This window comes from Chelon labrosus (genome assembly GCF_963514085.1).
Source record: "Chelon labrosus genome assembly, chromosome: 14".
NCBI classification, from domain to species: Eukaryota; Metazoa; Chordata; class Actinopteri; order Mugiliformes; family Mugilidae; genus Chelon; species Chelon labrosus.
The window spans coordinates 25,400,063-25,420,926 of record NC_140347.1 but is presented as its reverse complement, the minus strand read 5'-3'; the positions used below and the strand labels follow the sequence as shown (position 1 = coordinate 25,420,926).

The 20,864-nt window shown below is 43.4% G+C and overlaps 2 protein-coding genes across 2 annotated transcripts; one reads left to right on the top strand and one right to left on the bottom strand.

Moving 5' to 3' along the window:
- Positions 1-408: 408 nt before the first annotated feature.
- wdr20b (WD repeat domain 20b) lies at positions 409-6,882 on the top strand. Its single transcript, XM_084559996.1, has 4 exons — positions 409-665; positions 3,101-3,283; positions 3,447-4,883; positions 5,153-6,882. The coding sequence occupies exons 1-4, from the start codon at positions 417-419 to the stop codon at positions 5,207-5,209; spliced, it is 1,926 nt and encodes a 641-aa protein (XP_084416122.1). The 5' UTR covers positions 409-416; the 3' UTR covers positions 5,210-6,882.
- Positions 6,883-14,734: 7,852 nt separating this feature from the next.
- mgat2 (alpha-1,6-mannosyl-glycoprotein 2-beta-N-acetylglucosaminyltransferase) lies at positions 14,735-19,922 on the bottom strand. Its single transcript, XM_084560826.1, has 2 exons — positions 19,688-19,922; positions 14,735-16,533 (listed from the first exon to the last, which is right to left on the bottom strand). Exon 2 carries the CDS (start codon positions 16,304-16,306, stop codon positions 14,897-14,899), a length of 1,410 nt encoding a protein of 469 aa, XP_084416952.1. The 5' UTR covers positions 16,307-16,533; positions 19,688-19,922; the 3' UTR covers positions 14,735-14,896.
- Positions 19,923-20,864: the final 942 nt, after the last annotated feature.

The window sequence follows — 20,864 nt, the reverse complement described above, 5'->3', positions numbered from 1 at the left end:
TTGTTTTCATACATGCCAGTAATGTAATGTAGTTTGTGTGTGTGTTTGAGAAATATACAAATTCAGTAAATCTAAACATATTGAATATATCTGTTGTTTGGCTTACTGCTTCATCATAAGACAGACAAATTTTAATTGTATGGTTTATTTCCGTCATTGGAAATACAAATAGACACAACAGGTATGTATATCATGATTTAGTAACAACTAAATATGTAAAGATATTTAACATGGCGTAGCTATTATATGAATAGTTCTCGTGTTTTAAATGGGTTTGTGTTCGCTCATATTCACTTTGTTTGTGTTTCCAGCCTTTAGTAACTCTTTGTACGCATGGCTGCTAGACTTCAGCGGTCCAACGCATGCGCCGTCGGTAACATCCGGGGCCGGGACAAGGATGAACGCCAATTTCCAAGATGGCGGCGGAGGGAGGAGGGAAGGAGATGAACGAAATTAAAACTCAATTCACCACACGAGAAGGCGTCTACAAACTCCTCACTCACTCCGAATACAGCCGCCCGAACAGGGTGCCTTTCAACTCGCAGGGCTCCAATCCCGTCAAGGTCTCCTTCGTCAATGTAAACGACCAGTCCGGCAACGGCGACAGGATCTGTTTCAATGTGGGCCGGGAACTGTACTTTTATATCTACAAAGGCGTGAGAAAGGTAAACAGTGCAGACTGGGGGGGACGAAGCCAACGCTGTCAGGGAGCTGTCCGGCGATTTGGCGTGTTTAAACGTGTCGCACCCTGGTTGTCAACTCTGTTAGCATCTGTCACTGAAGTGCGCAGATTGTCAAGACAAGGCCATGTAGCAGACCAAGCTAAGTTAGGGACTAATTAGCATTCTTAGCTAACATCGCCACAGTTGTTGTTGTTTTTTTTCCTGGAATTAGGCTTGTGTGCTGTTCACAGTAGGCCAGCTGTTTGAGTCGGTGACACGCTGTGACTTGAGCATTTCCAGTGAATTAAACGACGCCAGGAAAAGGGGCTTGTCATGTCACGTCATATGATGTGTTTGTTTACTCTCGTTCCGAACTGTGCTCAATACATCTGTCATCTGCTCGCCACTCTGTTGGAGACCCAGCTAAGAGTTAGCATTGTCATCAGCTGGACTGGAAGCCAGGAGTCTTTGTTGGTCCTGATGTAATGATGTGTGCACGCCACTGTCACTGTGTTTGGATGTGATGCAATGTGATCCACTGTTTGGTTGCACACAGTGATGATGTCATTGCAGCAAGCCACGTTTGGCCTTGTTAAACAGAGATGGTGGTTGTGACAGTGGTGATCGCACTGATGATGATGCTGTCCCCGAAGCGGTGACTGAAAATACAATCTAGTGTCTAGTCTGGGGAGGTTCTCTGTCTTCCATTTCATGTTTTATCCAAAAAACTAAGGCAGCTGGACTTGCTGAGATACTCATCCAAGTAGAGTCTTCATTTCTAAATCCCAGGTGGGGCGGGTAGGATTTTATTAGGAACATCCATGGGTGACAACTTTCTGAAACTCGCATAACTAGGGTCTGTTAGCAACTCCGAACTGTGCAATTAGAGGATGCTGTTCAGATTAACCTAGGCGGTGGCCTGTTTTTCCACAATTAGTGGTACCCTAACGACCTTTTAATGGGTACCAGTGGGTATTTAAGGTACCACTAATTGTGTATCTAGTTGTTGTATCCTGCAGTAGCCTCCCAGTAAGGACTTTGTTGCTGTCTTTTCCACTGCAAACTACCAACATGTCATTTCACATGTTTCTGTTCGAGCCACAAACTGTAAACAAAGTGTTTGATTTTGTAATATGGAAAGATGGACTGTTTTGAAGTCTTATTTTTTTATTCTATACAACAGTTAAGACAAGCATATCAAGAGGCAGAATTCAGATATGTTATACATTTTTCAAAGGTTTAAATGCGTTATAGGATTGGCATTTCTCTTACACAACTAGTATTGGGAGTGACCACTGTGGACAGCATTTTACTACCTAGAATATATACAATTTCCCAAGCAACACAAAGCATGGCCTTGACCATTTGGGGTTGAATGTCTTGCTCAAAGACATGTGGACACGAGGAGCTACTGGTCAAAGCAACAGCTCTGCAGCCTTGCAAAGAAATGTGCAATATTGTTTCTAAAAAAAAACAGTGTTTTTCCATTTTGAAGTTACAGTTAATTGATAGATACAGCATCCACACAGCATTCCTGCCAATAACCGCTGAACCGAGAAGTTGCCGCAACAATCAATCAGTTGACTAATTGGGGGGCGATTTGTTATGTGTTGGACAACCAAACAGTTCTCAGTTAACTGTCGCTATTTATAATTGGGAATATTTTAGACACTTCCTCCATCACTACATTTCCACAAAATTGATCGGTTGACAAAAAAAGCGAAGGTCCATGACTTGAGGTCATATGATGAGTTGGTATTGTCTATAACTACTGAAGAGGCTGTGGCGACAAAGTCGAAGAAGGACTGTAGAAGTATCAGAAGTCATTCGTCTGATTTGTTGATGGGGATTATTGCATTACTGAGTTACAGACCTACCTATCTTTCTAAACCAGTTAAATTGTTGTGCAAACAGGAATTTTGACTCGGCATGTTTTTCAGATGATTACTGTTGTGTGATTTGTATTTGTATATATATTTTTTTAATTCAGTAGCTGAACTTGACTAGCAGTATCCTATCTAGATTTAGGCCGAGCAGAGATTAGAAAGTTCAGGTTGTTCATGTAGATCACTCCTTAATCTTTAAAATGATTCTTGCTTGTGATTGTGACACCGTTCCGATTTATTTTTAGTTTAAAATACTTTGGTACCCAGAGCAAGCTTAGGATTATTGCACCACTCTGGATGCCACTGTCAGACATAGACCCTCGTTTTATTTTGAGCTGCCTCTATGACAACATTGATAGCTTTACAGTGACAGCCTCTATCCTTCCTCTCTGGCTGTCTGGGCACCAAAATAGACCACAAGAGAGATGCAGTTATGAAGCATAACGGTTCCTCTTTATTTCTACCTAACAACTCTTTACATGTCACAAATTCAGAAGAATAATGTCAGCAACACAAGCGAAAGCCTTATCTCTGTATTTGTTATCGTTCTAGGCTGCCGATCTTAGTAAGCCAATAGACAAGAGGATATATAAAGGAACGCAGCCGACCTGTCATGACTTCAACCCCCTCACTGCTACAGCAGAGAGTGTCTCCCTGCTGGTGGGCTTCTCAGCTGGACAGGTGCAACTCATAGACCCAATAAAGAAGGAAACTAGCAAACTCTTCAATGAGGAGGTAAGTTTCAGTCGATGCTTTTTTTTCGAGGACAGTGTACTGAAGATTGTGCTTGCATTATGTTTTGATTAGTCCTGTGAATTCACTGTTAATTCAGGAAAGAACCAGCTGACCATTCTCATTTTTCATTATTTTCTCTGTCTCTTTGTTTTTCTCCCTCCAGAGGCTTATAGACAAGTCGAGAGTAACATGTGTACGATGGGTTCCCGGTTCAGAGAGTCTGTTTCTGGTGGCTCACTCCAGCGGCAGCATGTACTTGTACAACGTGGAAAATACCTGTGGCACTACGGCACCTCACTACCAGCTCCTTAAGCAGGGTGAAAACTATGCTGTGCACACCTGCAAGAGCAAGTCTGCTCGTAACCCGTTACTGCGGTGGACAGTGGGTGAAGGGGCGCTCAACGAGTTCGCTTTCTCCCCGGACGGCAAGTTTCTGGCTTGCGCGAGCCAGGACGGCTTCCTGCGGGTGTTTGGCTTTGACGCGGCCGAGCTCCATGGAACAATGAAGAGCTACTTCGGTGGCTTACTGTGCGTGTGCTGGAGCCCCGATGGACGGTACATTGTGGCAGGGGGGGAGGACGACCTGGTGACAGTTTGGTCATTTTCGGACTGCAGAGTAATTGCACGGGGGCATGGCCACAAGTCGTGGGTGAGTGTGGTGGCTTTCGACCACTGCACCACCAGTGTGGAGGATGGTGACCCCCCCGCTGAGTTCAGTGGCAGTGACGAGGACTTCCATGAGCAGATTCACTTTGGCGCGGGCAGAGACCGAGCTAACAGCTCTCATTCTCGGCTTTCTAAGAGAAACTCTACAGACAGTAGACCTGTTAGTGTGACCTACAGATTCGGCTCAGTGGGACAGGACACCCAGCTGTGTCTGTGGGACCTTACGGAAGACATTCTCTTCCCGCACCTCCCTTTGTCCCGAACCAGGACTCACACTAATGTTATGAGTGCCACAAGCCCTCCAGCCACTGGACAAACTACTACTACAACGACTACTACTACTATTTCTACTACTACTACTACTACTACTACTGTATCCACCACCCCCACCAGTTCCAGTGGCACCAATGGTAAAGACAATATCAGCAATAGTAGCGCCAGTGGAAACCCCGCTAACTCCCTCCCCAGCACCTTGCCTCGGTCCAATAGCTTGCCTCACTCCTCCAACCCAGCAGGGGGCAGCACCCCCAACAGTCACACAGGCAGCAACAGCAGCAGCACCAAGGGCAACAGCATCATTGACAGCGCTTTCATTGCCACCGGCGTCAGCAAGTTCGCAACGCTGTCGCTGCACGACTCGCGCAAGGAGCGCCACGAGAAGGACCACAAGCGAAACCACAGCATGGGTCACATCAGCAGCAAGAGCAGCGACAAGCTCAACCAGCTCAGCTCCACACGGACCGCAAAAGCCGACGCGGCCAAGACTCTGGGCACCACGCTGTGCCCGCGCATGGAGGAGGTGCCACTCCTCGAACCACTGGTGTGCAAGAAGATCGCTCACGAAAGACTCACTGTGTTAATCTTCCTTGAGGACTGTCTGGTAACAGCCTGTCAGGAGGGTTTCGTTTGCACATGGGCTAGGCCGGGGAAAGTGGTGAGTGACAGGCCTCTCGAGGATACTGTCATGTGACACCTCTAAACAGTTTTGAGTATTCAGAAGCTGCTAGTGCCACTGTGTGCAGCCAGGGCTTTGTTTTTTTTTTTTTTGTCATTTCGCAGCAGATTTACAGTAAAGCCGCAGCATTTTAATGGCTAGGTCATTTATCTGACAGTAAACCTCACAGCCTCACTATTCTGCCTCTTGCTTTACATTCCAGTAACACTGCTGTTTGTTATCAATGTGTGTTATCTGTCTCTCCACAGGGTTTGCTATCATCTCAAAACAACCCAGCCAACTCCCCCAGTGGAACAGTAGTATAGCCCCAGTGCTGGCGCTGCTAATGACAGCTCCATGCAACAGAGGCGGGGATGACCAAGGCCAAGGCCCTGCAGCGCTTCTTCACACACTGTCACACACCACATGACCGCCAGTGTCACCACAACTCTCATCACTACAGCCACCCAGATGCCCTCTTTGTGTTACTGCTCATGTAACTGATATTGGCCGAGCCAGGGTTAGAACCTGCCCTCTTTGTGTGGGGGTTAAAAGGGTGCTATTGGAAGTAAGAGGGCAAGCTTTAAATCATCCAGGAGGCTCATGACTGGCTCATTGTTGCATCATATCAAGTTGTGTCTGGTCTGGAAAATAACAATCGCTAATACCCAATCTTTTGTGCCTGTAGATCTTCAAAGACTAGACACAGTGGAAGCATTATGATGATGCCTCAGCCTAATCTTTTTTTTGAGTAGGTTTAATTCAACACCTCGTTTATTTTCAGCATTACAACATAAAGGGAATAAGACGAGGGATGGTTTCGGAGCAGCAGCGGCATATCCCCAAACAAAAGCCCAGTCTCTGTCATCCTTCACCTCCTGGGGGATTCCTCGGGCAGTCACAGCCCTCAGACACCTTACTTCCTTTGCAAACATATTATAATCCGAGGTATCACACTTCCAAATGTATTTTTGCACAAATTTTCTTCCATTACTCTCTCGTTTGGTCCCATTTTGCATTCATGACGGTGGAACGCGAGCAAAGCGCGGCGGCTCCGGGAACGCTCGGGGAAGCGGCTCGTTATTGATCTCTGTCTCAACGCTGGATGCTGCAATCATAGTTTTTTATATGGAGAAAAAAAAAAATTGTTTGCACTTAATAGCTTGTTAGAGGAGAATGGCTTTACATTTTTGGAGTGTGTTGAGGACTCCTCGACAAGGTTGATATATAAATAGAAATAAAAAGAACCTTTGTATCTATGGAACATTTATTTTAATATTGTTTCAGATTAAATGGGCTCTGTAATATATGTAAATATTGTACTTCGATGATTTATGGGTGAAATGATCAATATTAGATCCTCATTTCAGAAAATAGTGATATTTCTAATACAGAAAAATCTATACCTAATATTAAAATGAATCTTGAATATGCAGGTGTTTCTTTTCTGTTGTACATAAAGAGAATTCAGGTGTATTTTTATTAATGAAACGTTTGGTATAGGAAATGTCTATGAAATCCTCTCGTCTAACAGGTAGTGCTGAATGCCGGCTACAGCCTGTCCCTGCAGATTTCTTTTACAACATAGACAGGTAGGCGCAGACGCAGTGGTCTAATTCAGCCATCACTCCGAGCTCAGGTAAACCGCAGGAAGACTAACGCTGGCATAGTTGCCCCCCCACCCCCACCCGTAGGCGCCAGTCGCATCCATCCACATGCTTGTGAAGTCACTTTAACAAAAGACTGACGACCGTGTTCCGCAGACAGGGCTGAAATCTGTGACTCCTGTTATTGTGAGTAATAATTACTGAACTGACGCTGAACTTGTGAACAAACTTTTTGACACTGTGTTGAATACCAACTGACAAATGTCGCGCTCGATGGCGGAGTAGGTGCTTGAGGTGAGGGTGTTTTCAGGGCACCCACATAGGACTGAGGATTTAAACAGTGGGAGCCTTTTCCTCCATGTGACGCCTATTATTAAAACAGCTTTGACAGACTACATGGTCCTTTTGTGTTTACTGCGCGCGTCTAACACCGATTATGATACTTTACAGCTTCATCAAACACAATAAGTTGAATTTGTTACATTAGGAAGCCAGTGTGTTTTTAGGTCAATATTCTAGCTTCTATGCTACAGACTGATCATCACCACTACCCTTTTCACAGTAGAAAATGACTTTTTAGCTAAACTTAAGTGAAAGTAACATTCACAATAACTATGGCTATGTTTCTGGCTCTGTATGCCAGGGCCTCACCAGTGAGCTATCAGGTACAATGAACCAAACGTTTTAACTGGATTTAAAAAAAATATATATATATATTATTAATTAGCCATCCCCAGCAGGATGCAGTCTGACACAGACACACACACAAAAATGTTTTAGGAACAACTAAAAAACATGAAGAACAGCACAAGGTGTTGACCTGTCCTCCAAATTCACTAGATCCCAAACTGATCAAGTATCTGTGGGATGATCCACAGAGGCCCCTCCCCTCAACCCACAGGACCCAAAGGCCCCGACTAACAACATTCTGTTGGGAGGCACAAGGGAGACCTACAAATTATGAAGGTGGTCTGAAACCTGAATCCTTTTTCTATATAACAAAACTCATAATGACTTGGTTCCTTCAAATGCAATGTTTAAACTCACCCAAAAAAGGTTTAAAAAAGGCAACTGGACTTGTAGAGTTTTTTGTAGAGTTCTCAAAAAACTTTAAACCTTTTTTGGATATACCATGACCTGGATGACTTAGACCCTTCACAGACAATGTTTAAACTCCTCCCTCTGAAATTAATTTGCACAGTAAACTGTCCCAGTGAACCAGCACACACAGAGCTGCCTTCATTCATGTTGCGAATTTGCTATTCCTGCTTAAACAAGTCAAAATGTCCAGATTCTGTTGGTGTCCTAGGCAAAAACTTCCACACTAGACCTGGTCACAGACAACAGAGTCTGTCACACTGCTCTTCTAGCTAAGCAAACACGACGAAACGCAACAATGAGAAGCTAGTGGACGTTATTTTATTCAAATGTCTCTCTCCCAAAGTTAAGGAGTCATGCACACGACATGTAGCAAGAGTGTGCAGAGTTGTGTCAGTGAGAACTTGGTTTAGCGGTGCAAGTTTGTCAGCCCTTGGGGCGGACCCTATTGGCCTAGGGCCCCCAAGCAGTTGCCTGTCGGCAAGCTGAGCCTCTGCGCCAGGCCTGTTAAAAGGTGTGAGTACGCAATCCGGATACACTCTCACACAGAGGGAATTATTTTAATGATTGCTCTCCTCTACTTAAGAACATCCTATTCCAGTTGTATATGAGAACATGTGCTGCCTGGGACCTTGGCCTCTTATACAGTCATGGACGAAAGTATTGGCACCCCTGGAACTTTTCCAGAAAATGCACCATTTCTCCCAGAAAAAGTGTTGAAATTACAAATGTTTTGGTATACACGTTTATTTCCTTTAAGTGCATTGGGACAACACAAAAAAGCAGAAGAAAAAAGCCAAATTTGACATAATTTTACACAAAACTCAAAAATTGACTGGACAAAATCATTGGCACCTTCAACTAAATATTTGGTTGCACACCCTTTGGACAAAATAACTGAAACCAATCGCTTCCTATAACCATCAACAAGTTTCTTACACCTCTCAACTGGAATTTTGGACCACTCTTCTTTTGCAAACTGTTCCAGGTCTCTCAGATTTGAAGGGTGCCTTCTCGCAACAGCAATTTTTAGATCTTTCCATAGGTGTTCTATGGGATTTAGATCCGGACTCATTGCTGGCCACTTCAGAATTCTCCAGCGCTTTGTCTCCAACCATTTCTGGGTGCTTTGTGAGGTGTGTTTTGGATCATTGTCCTGCTGGAACACCCATGACCTCTGATGCAGACCCAGCTTTCTGACACTAGGCCCTACATTACGTGCCAGAATGTTTTGATAGTCTCCAGATTTCATGATTCCTTGCACACAATCAATGCACCCAGTCCCAGAGGCAGCAAAACAACCCCAAAACATCTTTGAACCCCCACCGTATTTGACTGTAGGTACCGTGTTCTTTTCTTTGTAGGCCTCATTCGGTTTTCTGTAAACAGTAGAATGACATGCTTTGCTAAAAAGCTCTACCTTAGTCTCATCTGTCCACAAAACATTGTCCCAGAAGGATTGAGGCTTACTCAGGTATGTTCTTGCAAACTGCAGTCTTGCTTTTTTATGCCTCTGTGTCAGAAGTGGGGTTCTCCTCGGTCTCCTGCCATAGCGCTTCATCTCATTCAGACGACGACGTATTGTTCGAGCTGACACCGTTGCACCCTGAGTCTGCAAGACAGCCTGAATTTGTGTGGAAGTTGACTGAGGTTGTTTATCCACCATTCGAACAATCCTGCGTTGCATTCTTGCATCAATTTTTCTCTTTCGTCCACGTCCAGGGAGATTTGCCACAGTTCCATGGGTTAAAAACTTCTTGATTATATTGCGCACAGTTGACAAAGGAACTTTAAGATCTCTGGAGATTGACTTGTAACCTTGAGATTGTTGATATTTTTCCACAATTTTGCTTCTTAAGTCCTCAGACAATTCTCGGCTCTTCTTTCTCTTCTCCATGCTTGGTGTGGCATACACAGGCAAACAATACACAGGTTGAGTCAACTTTTATACATTCTAACTGGCTTCAGTTTTGAAATGCTTGAAATGAAATTATTTACCCACAGTTTTAATAGGGTGCCAATGATTTTGTCCAGTCAATTTTTGAGTTTTGTGTAAAATTATGTCAAATTTGGCTTTTTTCTTCTGCTTTTTTGTGTTGTCCCAATGCACTTAAAGGAAATAAACGTGTATACCAAAACATTTGTAATTTCAACACTTTTTCTGGGAGAAATGGTGCATTTTCTGGAAAAGTTCCAGGGGTGCCAATACTTTCGTCCATGACTGTATGTGCTGTCGTTGTTAAAGCTTTTGAACATAATTGATAAAAACCCAACTTAACATACTGCATGTGGGCCTTTTCTTATAGCAGTCACTTTGACTTGGTAGAAACTGTCACCAATATCATTAAAAATGGTTTTGTTCCATTTAAATGCCCCAAACATTAGTGCAGGGAACCAGCATACACAGGACCATCCGTTTAGTCCTTAACTTGCTCTTCTCTATCTGAATCTGCCCTCCCTTTCTTCTATCCTACTTAGCAGAAAGTGTCACGTTAGTGTTGGCCTGTAGGTGGCTGTATTGCTCAGATAAATGAGATCCTCCATAACCATCTAGTGAACTTAAATTTGCTGACAGCCAACGTGTGATAAAACCAGGAAATCATTGTCCATGCGTGTATATCCTGTTTTCTCACTCTCTCTTTCCCTTCATAAACACATCCCTGCGACAACGTCCAACTACTTTATATATATTTCATATTCCAAGAGTGGAATAAAACTGCTCCTCCATAATTTATGAGTCACTTTCAGAAGAAACACAAGCGCTCACAGCCATTAAATCACCCGGCTGCGAGGCATCGTGTGAGGGAAGGGGCAGGGAGGTGTGATCAGCGAGCTGGATTGCCCCAATCATCCTGTCAGGGTGTCACTGAGGTTCCAGCTCTGACTGATCTCTCTTTGGACTGCTCACATCAATGCTGAGCAGGTATCAATCAGGATTAGTGCCCAGTGAGACGCCTCACATAAAAACATCCCACTCCCGCTGTAAAATATGTGCCGTTTTCTCCCTTAAGCACACATGCCGTTAGCTGCTTTTATTCATTATATACCAGCCCGGTGGCCCTTTTATCTCGCAGCAATCAAAACACTGCAGCATAGCTTGGGAAACGGCTACATCTATCTTGCATCTTCAGGGAAATAGGTCTCACTTGATGGGAATTCAATAGATTGGGAGAGAATCCCGCTGTTAATGTCCCGCTTTAATCATCTTCTCACAGTGATGCAATTCCCTCGTCTGCATGCCTCCATGTATTGACCCAGAGTTTTGTTTACCTAGCAATGTGTGCAACGGCTATGAATGATTAATACAGCGTCTCAGTGCTGTAAGCCTAAAGAATGAGCCGAAGTTGCAGTTTTCAAATGATTGCATACAATTGAATTTGCAAAATGAGGTTTTAGTTGTATTCACGTTTCATTTGAAAAAGATCTAGTGAGTTTCTTCTTTAATCTTGGACCGATTCGAATGTTTACTTAAACCACTGCGGAGGATTGCAGTGAGTTTAGATATTAAGCTTGGAGTTAGGGAAGTATAGAGATAAGAGGATGATAAATTAAATGGAACAGTTCGTCTTTAAAACGGCTGTGCTGAGATTTGGCTCCAGTGGGACTCAGGGATTCAGGTGCACAGCCTAGATCCTGACCTTTTTTCCTTGGAGCCACACTTACTCACATCTAAGAAAAGCTGAGGCTCACCAGCTCTGTACCCCAGTTTGCACACAAATACATTGCAAGCACCTTTTCACTGCATGATTTTTGACTCAGCGTTTGAATTCAAAACTGCCATCTGCTAATGTACACCGATCAGGCATAACATTGTGTAGGTCTCCCTTGTGCCTACAAAACAGTTGCGACTCACCAGAGAATGATGGGCCTTCTGAGGGTGTCCTGTGGTGTCTGGCAACAGAATGTTGTTAGTGTGGGCCTTTGGGTCCTATGGGTTGAGGGGAGGGGCCTCTGTGGATCATCCCACAGATACTTGATCAGTTTGGGATCTAGTGAATTTGGAGGCCAGGTCACCACCTTGTGCTGTTCTTCATGTTTTTTGAGTTGTTCCTAAAGCGTTTTTGTGTGTGTGTCAGACTGCATCCTGCTGGGGATGGCTGCTGCCATCAAGGAGTGTCATTGCTATGGGGTGGGGGTGCCTGGTCTGGTCTAGGTGGGTGGCTGGAGATGTCTAAGTAACATCCACATGAATGCCAGGTCCAAAAGTTTCCCAGCAGAACATTGAATTGTCACCAGATAGTCAGTGTTATTTACTTCTCCTGTCAGTGGTTTTAATGTTATGCCTGATCAGGCAATGCACCAGTGTCTTCTCGAACTTGTGTACTATACACTATATTACCAAAAGTATTCGCTCACCTGCCTTTACTCATTCTATGAACTGAAGTGCCATCCCATTCCTAACTCATAGAATTCAATATGATGTCGGTCCACCTTTTGCAGCTATTACAGCTTCAACTCTTCTGGGAAGACTGTCCACAAGGTTGAGGAGAGTGTTTATAGGAATTTTTGACCATTCTTCCAAAAGCGCATTGGTGAGGTCACACACTGATGTTGGTCGAGAAGGCCTGGCTCTCAGTCTCCGCTCTAATTCATCCCAAAGGTGTTCTATCGGGTTCAGGTCAGGACTCTGTGCAGGCCAGTCAAGTTCATCCACACCAGACTCTGTCATCCACGTCTTTATGGACCTTGCTTTGTGCACTGGTGCACAGTCATGTTGGAAGAGGAAGGGGCCCGCTCCAAACTGTTCCCACAAGGTTGGGAGCATGGAATTGTCCAAAATGTTTTGGTATCCTGAAGCATTCAATGTTCCTTTCACTGGAACTAAGGGGCCAAGCCCAGCTCCTGAAAAACAACCCCATACCATAATTCCTCCTCCACCAAATTTCACAGTTGGCACAATGCAATCTGAAATGTACCGTTCTCCTGGCAACCTCCAAACCCAGACTCGTCCATCAGATTGCCAGATGGAAAAGCGTGATTCATCACTCCAGAGAACGCGTCTCCACTGCTCTAGAGGCCAGTGGCGGCGTGCTTTACACCATTGCATCCGACGCCTTGCATTGCACTTGGTGATGTGTGGCTTGGCTGCAGCTGCTCGGCCATGGAAACCCATTCCATGAAGCTCTCTGCGTACTGTACTTGGGCTAATCTGAAGGTCACATGAAGTTTGTAGCTCTGTAGCAATTGACTGTGCAGAAAGTCGGCGACCTCTTTGCACTATGCGCTTCAGCATCCGCTGACCCCTCTCCGTCACTTTACGTGGCCTACCACTTCGTGGCTGAGTTGCTGTTTTTCCCAAACGCTTCCATTTTGTTATAATAGAGCTGACAGTTGACTGTGGAATATTTAGGAGCGAGGAAATTTCACGACTGGATTTGTTGCACAAGTGGCATCCTATGACAGTTCCACGCTGGAATTCACTGAGCTCCTGAGAGCGGCCCATTCTTTCACAAATGTCTTGTTTCACAGTCTGCATGCCTGAGTGCTTGAATTTATACACCTGGGGCCAGGCCAAGTGATTAGAACACCTGATTCTGATCATTTGAATGGGTGAGCGAATACTTTTGGTAATATAGTGTAAGTCACGTGTGTGAGGTTAGCAAAACCACCCTTTGTTGTTTTAATAAGGAAGTCAGGAAGTAGTTGGCCTTGGCACACTGTTTGGATCTTGAATGCCAGGATCCATAGCATGTAGCTATTTTTTCAAGTTTGGTTTGAGCTAATAAGACTGTTAAAATGATGTTGTACACGTGTCCTGCTTGTACAGTGCTTAATTCAGCAAAGGGATTAGTGGCTACCTTGAGGCTCAAAGGAAGCACAGTGCATTACAGTTTCTAAGGCTCCAACACCAGTTAACAATTAGTCACCAAGAATCAAGAGCAAAGTGCCACTTTCTCTATTCTCAATTCTATTCTGAGCCATGTTTCCCTTGAGGTGCAGGCCCAATTACTGGGCCTCCACTAGGGAGCAGCTGCACAATATGTCTGTCACATGACCTCGGCACAGCAGAACCAGAAGTGCATGTCTTCACACTGAATTAGGAACTGAAAGTTCACACATAGGAAATCAACTGGGACTTCTTCCCCTGCAGAGACTGTGTGGTTGCAGTCCGTCACAGAGGAACCTTTGTTCCGCTTCAGCATTGTCACTTGGTATTGAACATTATTTTGTATAACTGAAACTGAATAACTATGCTGATGATATGTTCTTTAAGAGATTCATATTTAATTCATGCGAGGCTTGATAGCTGTGTCTCTGAGTGGCCACCAGCACAGTGTAGCAGAATATGTAGTACTTAATATGAACAGTTTGAGAGTCCAGTCAGCCATTACTTATTCCAGATTTTGAAGCGAACAATGTGCAGAACTGATTGTTAAACACTGCCGGTGGGGTGGAGAGATGAATCAATGCAGCCTCAGAGAAGCCACCGAGCTCGGGCCTCAGCAGAAACCATCGATACTGAACTGTGGTCTGAGCACTTAAAATGTAAATGCTTCTTCAATAGCAACAACAGAAATGAGAAAGTAGTACCAGTGTCTTGGGAACTCTCCAGGTGCATTGTGCTTCTGTGTCAGAGGAAACCTCAGTAAGCTGAACGCCTATTACACCCTGAGCGTTAAGCTTGACCGTGCTGCATTGCAACCAAATAAAACAATGTTCTACACCATTTTATTGACTTCCAGTGCATCACTGTGCTTGGTCTGTCCTGTATGTGCCCCATCATGTATGCACCACTGGTATTCTGTGGACTGTATGTGACGGTCTTGCTGCAGTAGCGACACAACTCCTGGTGTGCTCTAGAAACCTGTTGAAGATAAGTGGGAGATTATTTAAATGGAACAAGGTGTCTCAACGGATCTCCTTTGATCTCAGAAAAATTGGGGATATAAATATCTTCAAATTAATTATGCCTGCACAGTAGGATTGCCAAGTCCACGGATTCACTGAACTTATGGCAGCACTTGACTGCACTTTCCAATTTACCGCCTATTTAGAGATGTTCTACTTTTAAAATAACTTTAAGTAACACATCAGGTTATGATTTATCCGAAAGGCTTTCTGTAGAAAACTCAATATAATATTTAGTATATCAAAAACAAAGCAGATTTGTCAGGAATCACTTAAATAATTCAACGTAAAGACAAGTTTGTGTTAAAGAGGCCAAAAATCCAACATTCGTCTTTATTTGGAACAATCCGATAAAACAGTCCAATAAAACAGGCAATATGAAGAATAGTCCATAAAGATTTACTTTTTCTTTATATAGGATGCAAAAGAAACAAGAATATATAATAGTAGCAATTAAGGTCACTGTAATCGAACATAGCTCTTGCAGAGTTCGTGGTCCCTGATATCTCCCCAGCCCCCATTTTTGACATGTGGGGCCACACCTCCGGCCCCGTTGGCTGGCAGTCTCTTTGCTATCAGGAGGTTTTTTGGAAACAGCTGGTTGCTGCTGCTCTGTAGGATGTTTTCTATCTTGGTTTTCTTGCTGATGGGCATGCAGGAAGCCTTCTTGTGGTGCATGCCACAGTCTCCGGCATGGAAAATGCGTGGCGCCTCACTCACCATGACCTTCCAGTAGGAGGGCAGGCAGGATACAGTCAGGTGTTGTAAGGACCAGTCCCAGTTGTAATCATCATAAGTGCAGAATGTGTCAGTGCATTGAATTAGTTTCTGGTATGTCTCTCTACTCAGAGCCATGCCCATGTTGTGCTCTGTGGACTTCCAGGCTTTTACCTCCACCTTATTCGCTTTACTAGAGTAGCCAATGTGGCTGTAACTCCCCAGGGATAGGATGTCACAGTCACTACACTGCTCTCTTTTGAGAGTTGTCATCAGCTTTAAGAGGTGGATAAAATCCGGAGACATGTAGTGGTCCTCCTCGATAAGTAGAACCAGACCCTTGTGGTCTTTGAGAACTCGAACTCTGTCCCATACAAAGTGGAGTTTCCACCACCAGTGGTGCTTGGTCTGGGAGAATTTGGCCTCACGGTAATGGCCGAATGAGTCCGGGTACTCTGCATTGATGCATCCCAGCTTTAAGGCGTCTTTTTTGGGAATGTCTCTGGGGCAGTCCCTCGGGTCGTTCCCAGGGAACTCTTGTGGGTACAACTGGATGCTGAAGGGGAAGAAAATTTGAAGGACTTGACAGAAGTCAATTGAGGCCACAATTTTATTTATCTCAGGGGACCAGTAATCATGGCTGAATATCAGCAGTATGCTCTCCACATTTCTGGCCTTCCGCAAACTATCCACTAATAACTTTAAGTACTCTGGTCTGTTATGGACCTGAACCACAACAACCAGATCATCCTTCTGTCGCTTAAACTTCTCTTCATTTCTTATCGTCTGGTCAAAGTTCAGCTGGAAGACAATGCTGCGGTAGACTAAAGTGGTGTTATCTACCTCTGGCTTGGGTATTTTGGCTTTGTCCTTTGCTTTTTCCTGGTGTGTGTCATTTGCTTGAATAATAGGAGGCGGAACAGGTGCCCGGCTGACAGCAGGTGTAGCTTGCACCTGGATGTGATTGTTGAGGCTGCTACTGCTGCTGCTGCTGCTGCTAATGCTACTGCTCCTCCTCACTGCCTCCACTTCCTTGGGGAATGATCCACTGTCGTTCTTCTTCTGCCTTCCGCTGCTCCAGAAAGCCAGGCCACAGATGACAACCACCAGAGTCAGTATCACCACCTTCCTCTTGTAGATTCGGAATCTCATGATAAAGGGTCAGCCTCTTGCAAAGAGAGAATTTGATTGTAGAGAAACAAAAAGCAGCTGTAATGGTAACCTTGTGTTTTAGCACAGGGAGCAAGCCTGATTATAAAGAAGCTGTTATGAGGCTAACTGTTGGCAAAATGAACCGTTGTTGTAAACATGGATCCCACTTATTCCATAAGGCATGACGGTTGCTGGGAGGCAGCGGAGTAGCAGTGTGCATGAGCCACCTGAATGAAAAATAAACCAGGAAATTAAGTAAGTGCATCATGACAGTTACGGCTAAGCAGTATGGTCAAAATCACTGTCATAATATTAACAGTATTTTTAAATGTATGCAAAATTAAATAAAAAGAAATCAAATTTGTGTTTCAAGCAATGAACCATGGTACACTGTTGCATATGATGCAATACTTTAATGTGACATGTGTGCATGATGCTTTTGGAACAGTAGTTTGACAGAACACAGTAATCGTAACCCAAGGACCATCCTTGGCATCCCACAAACATAATGTAGGTCACATGTCAACAACTCCCCCCAGGGCAGCTGCGCAAACTCAGTTCTGTCGCAACCATTTGATATGATGTACACTCACTTGCCAGTTTATTAGGTACACTAGTCCAAAAAATGCATTCTAATCTTATTTTGACAACCCCATTTTAGTCAGTGGTCTAGGCTACATAACACTTTAGTGTTTAATTGAATGCATTTTGACAGCACCACAAACCTTCAAAAGGCTCATACAGTTGAATTACCATCTTTCTGATGCTACTGATGCTACATAAACTGAACATCATAACAGTGATGAAGGGGGATTTACAGCAGGGCTGTTATATTAGACTGCATTCATTTTCATTCGTGGACTTAATGTTTTGGAAAGTGAGTGTAAACAGCTAATGATATGACTTTGAGATTACTATATCAAACTACTATTTCCAAGGTCTTGAATGAACCTACAGTCGAACATGCATTTAGCACTGTGCAACAATTTTAGGCACTTCAGTATTTAGATCAATCAAAGAGGCGCCTGATTGGTCCCAAATTCATTCCGCAGCATGAAACAACTAGCCCACAGATAAAACCACAGTCATAAAACTCAGTGACAGGAAGAAGGAGTCCAACAACAGATGGTATGTCTCCTCCCCAGAGTCCTGGGGCTAGATTCTCAAAGGATTTTATCTTAGCGTAGAAATCCTTCTAAATGGCACTAAAAGTAGCTAACTAAGGAACTATCCACACTTAGTATTAACATGGGTCCTGGGTTATCTAATCACATGTGGGCAGTTCTAGTTACATCGCCACATGCGTGTCAAGTTGCCACTTGTGATCAGCTCCTCTTTGCTCTAAATGCAAGTAAACACCTACATCATTTGGGGCGCTGTGGATTATTGTGCAAACGGCTGCTGTCTCTAAGCAATGGATGTGGGAAAATGTGGTCAAACGTGGGCCAGACCAACTCTAAATGCAGTAATCAGATAATGCATCCTCAATGCCTAAAGCTGCCCACTTGTGACAGGATCACCCAGGACACATGTTATAACCAAATGTGAACAAGGCCAAAGAGTTTCCACTTAAAAGCAATCCACTGAGCTGCTGAAACAACTCCTAAATTAAGAGCAGGGTCACCACTGACCCCATTGCCATGGATCACGTTTATTTTTTTTCCATTTTTGTTTTAGTTTTTCCTGCATATGGCAGTAATTTTGCCTGGGGGCCCAACAATAAGCTCTTACAGCAGCTTTATTTATTTAAAATAACTGTTGCTGTACACTTAAAGTACTGTCAGGTAAACTGAGCTCTGAGAAGTGCACTTTGGTTGGATTAATAATTCTACCAGACAGCTGAGACACCAATTTTAGTAGTGCAAAGTAGTACATACACTATCGTATCCAGAGTTAATGGACTGTTTTGACTTGTTGGTGTGCTGAGTCAATCAGACTCACGGCCACTGAAATATGCTGTCGTTTAAAAGTTCATTATCATTGTATTGTTCCAAAACACTTGTAGGAACAGGTGAATTAACTTTTTTAAGTGCTAAAAGCGGAACACATCCTCATCCTCAAGAGTTTTCCGAACTTGACAAAACACTACAAGAAAGAATAACTGTTGCTGTTTTAAAGACGCATTGGTGGTTTTACCAGATTCCTTTTTATGTATAATTTATGAGACGGCAATTTAATGAGTGTCACCAGTGCTCGATTAGTGCCTAAAATCTCTGCACAGTACTGTTAGAATTTGCAATAAAATAACTTTTCTAAGATGATGATATGTCAATATAAGCCATATAATGATAATCATGCAGTATCATTATAAGTATACCAGTCATTTCATGCCACATAACAGCCTACTAGTGCCCACAAAAAGCAGCACTAAAACCACAAACGTGATTTAAGCCCCCCCTCCAGTACTTCATCTTATATATTACCAATGCTGATCGAAGATCAATGCTTCCTTATTTCCTCCTGCATGTATTTCTCTCCTTAAATGCATTATCAATATTGACGGGCCCTTTCTGCTCAGATCTGCACCACATGGCTCCATATTTAACTTGTTATTAAATTAGCAGTATCTCAGGCTTCCTACCTGTCCCTTAATCTGTCTTCTGTCTGCCTGCACACTCAGCTGGACAGTCGCATCCTGTCCAGACCAAACCTTGCAGAGGTCTAATAGACATCTGATACCTACTAGATGGTAGTATGTGATAACATAAGTAAACACATCCCTGATAGCTGCTATGTATACACTCAACTAAGTAAGCCAAAATGCTACCAGTAACAATACACTGCAAGTATTTTTGCGTACGCGGCAAGAAAAGGAATTTGAGTTGGTATATCAAATCCACATACTTCCTGTTTTTTGGTGCTTTTTTTTGTTTTGTTTTGTCGGCTTTTCCATGATGAATGGTTTCCAAACACTCACAGCTTGCCAAATAAACTGAAATGCAGCTCAAAGTATTCCAGGTTTTCATCCACAGTAGCTGTTTTATTATAACCTAACCAGGTTTCTCTACCGGTATCTCGGTCTATCATGCTTCCATGCCCATGCAAACATGTAATGTTTCTCTTGAAGGCAACAGCCCGTTAGTTTTTATGTCCTGAATTGGCCGCTGTCAGGCACACCGAGCCAGCTTTCATCGATTTTATCCCGAGATACCGTTACTGTTATTCCGCCGACTGACACGAAACGCTCTCGTAGGTATCAGAAAACAACACTTGGCGTGTCAGCGACGGGGATATTATGGCTACGAGCATCCTGAAAAAAAACATGCTAACAGTAAGTTAGCAACGTTTTCAGCTAGCAACTTACGAGCAGCCCGTTCAGCCCAAACCGCGTCAACAACAGCGACCATGGCGAAGCAGAACAGGCGTATTTACACTAGTTACCTAAAACATGAGCAGCAGTGCGGTCCTTTCACAGAGAAGCATCAGTACGGCGGCGTTCCCATTCTCCTCCATACCTTCCAGCGAGCTGCATGGAAACGCAACTACCAGCTAGCTGTAAAAATCCCAAATACGAAACCACTGGCTGCCGCTGTCCCACAATGCACTGGTCCAGCGGGGGGCAGCCAAGATACCTAAATATCTTGAGTCCCTGCTGCTGTCGATAAAACATGATTTTGTATTTATACATGTCGTCTATTCGAAATGACTGAATATTATTTTATTTTATTTTATCGCTATAGTTAATAATAATAACAATAATAATAATAAATTGTCAGTATCGTCATTTTGGTCTACTTTTGAGAAGTAGGAATCCATGTTTCTTTAAGATGTATAGTAAATACACATTTCAAATTTGGTAGGACACTATTATTTTATTATTTTATAGTACAGTACTCTATTTTAGAGGGCTGCAAAAACTAAATATCGAAGAAATATTACGTTTCCCTAAATCATAGCAGTTTTCAGCCACATTTGTTCAGAGTAGGTCTGCTCTTGATCCTGGTAATTAGAAAATTGCTGAAAATTGCTGTTTAAATTACACCCTGTTGCACACTAAAGTCATCATAACATAAATGTGCAAAATAAATAAATAAAAATAGGTCCAACACTGTGTTGTGTAGGTCATTAAAGAGAAAAAGATTAAGGAAGACTTTTCTTTTGGGACTGAACCATACCAACAACATATTTGATGTGTTTTTGTTTTACACTCATTAAATATGAGCGCTATTTACGCTCATATTTAATACAAAAAATAACCTTAAAACTATGGCTAGTGTATCTTTTAAAGAGAATAAGAATAAGAATACGAATAAGAAAACCTTTAATTGTCCCACAATGGGGAAATTGCAGTTTGCAACAGCATACAGACATGACAGCGATAGAACAGATAATAGACATATTGCACATATCCCGTTTCAAGTCAGCAATCCAAAGACCGACTGAATGTAACGTATGGAGTGTTGGGACCATTGGTTGGGACATGGAGACATAACTTTGTCTATGGTCACAGTAGATGCCGCAATTTTCCCTGCCACTAGTGGGCGCTACCCAACAACTCCACAGCCGGAAGCGGAGGGTCTGAAAGCCTCTTTGCGCACGCGCGTCCGTCTTCCTTCCT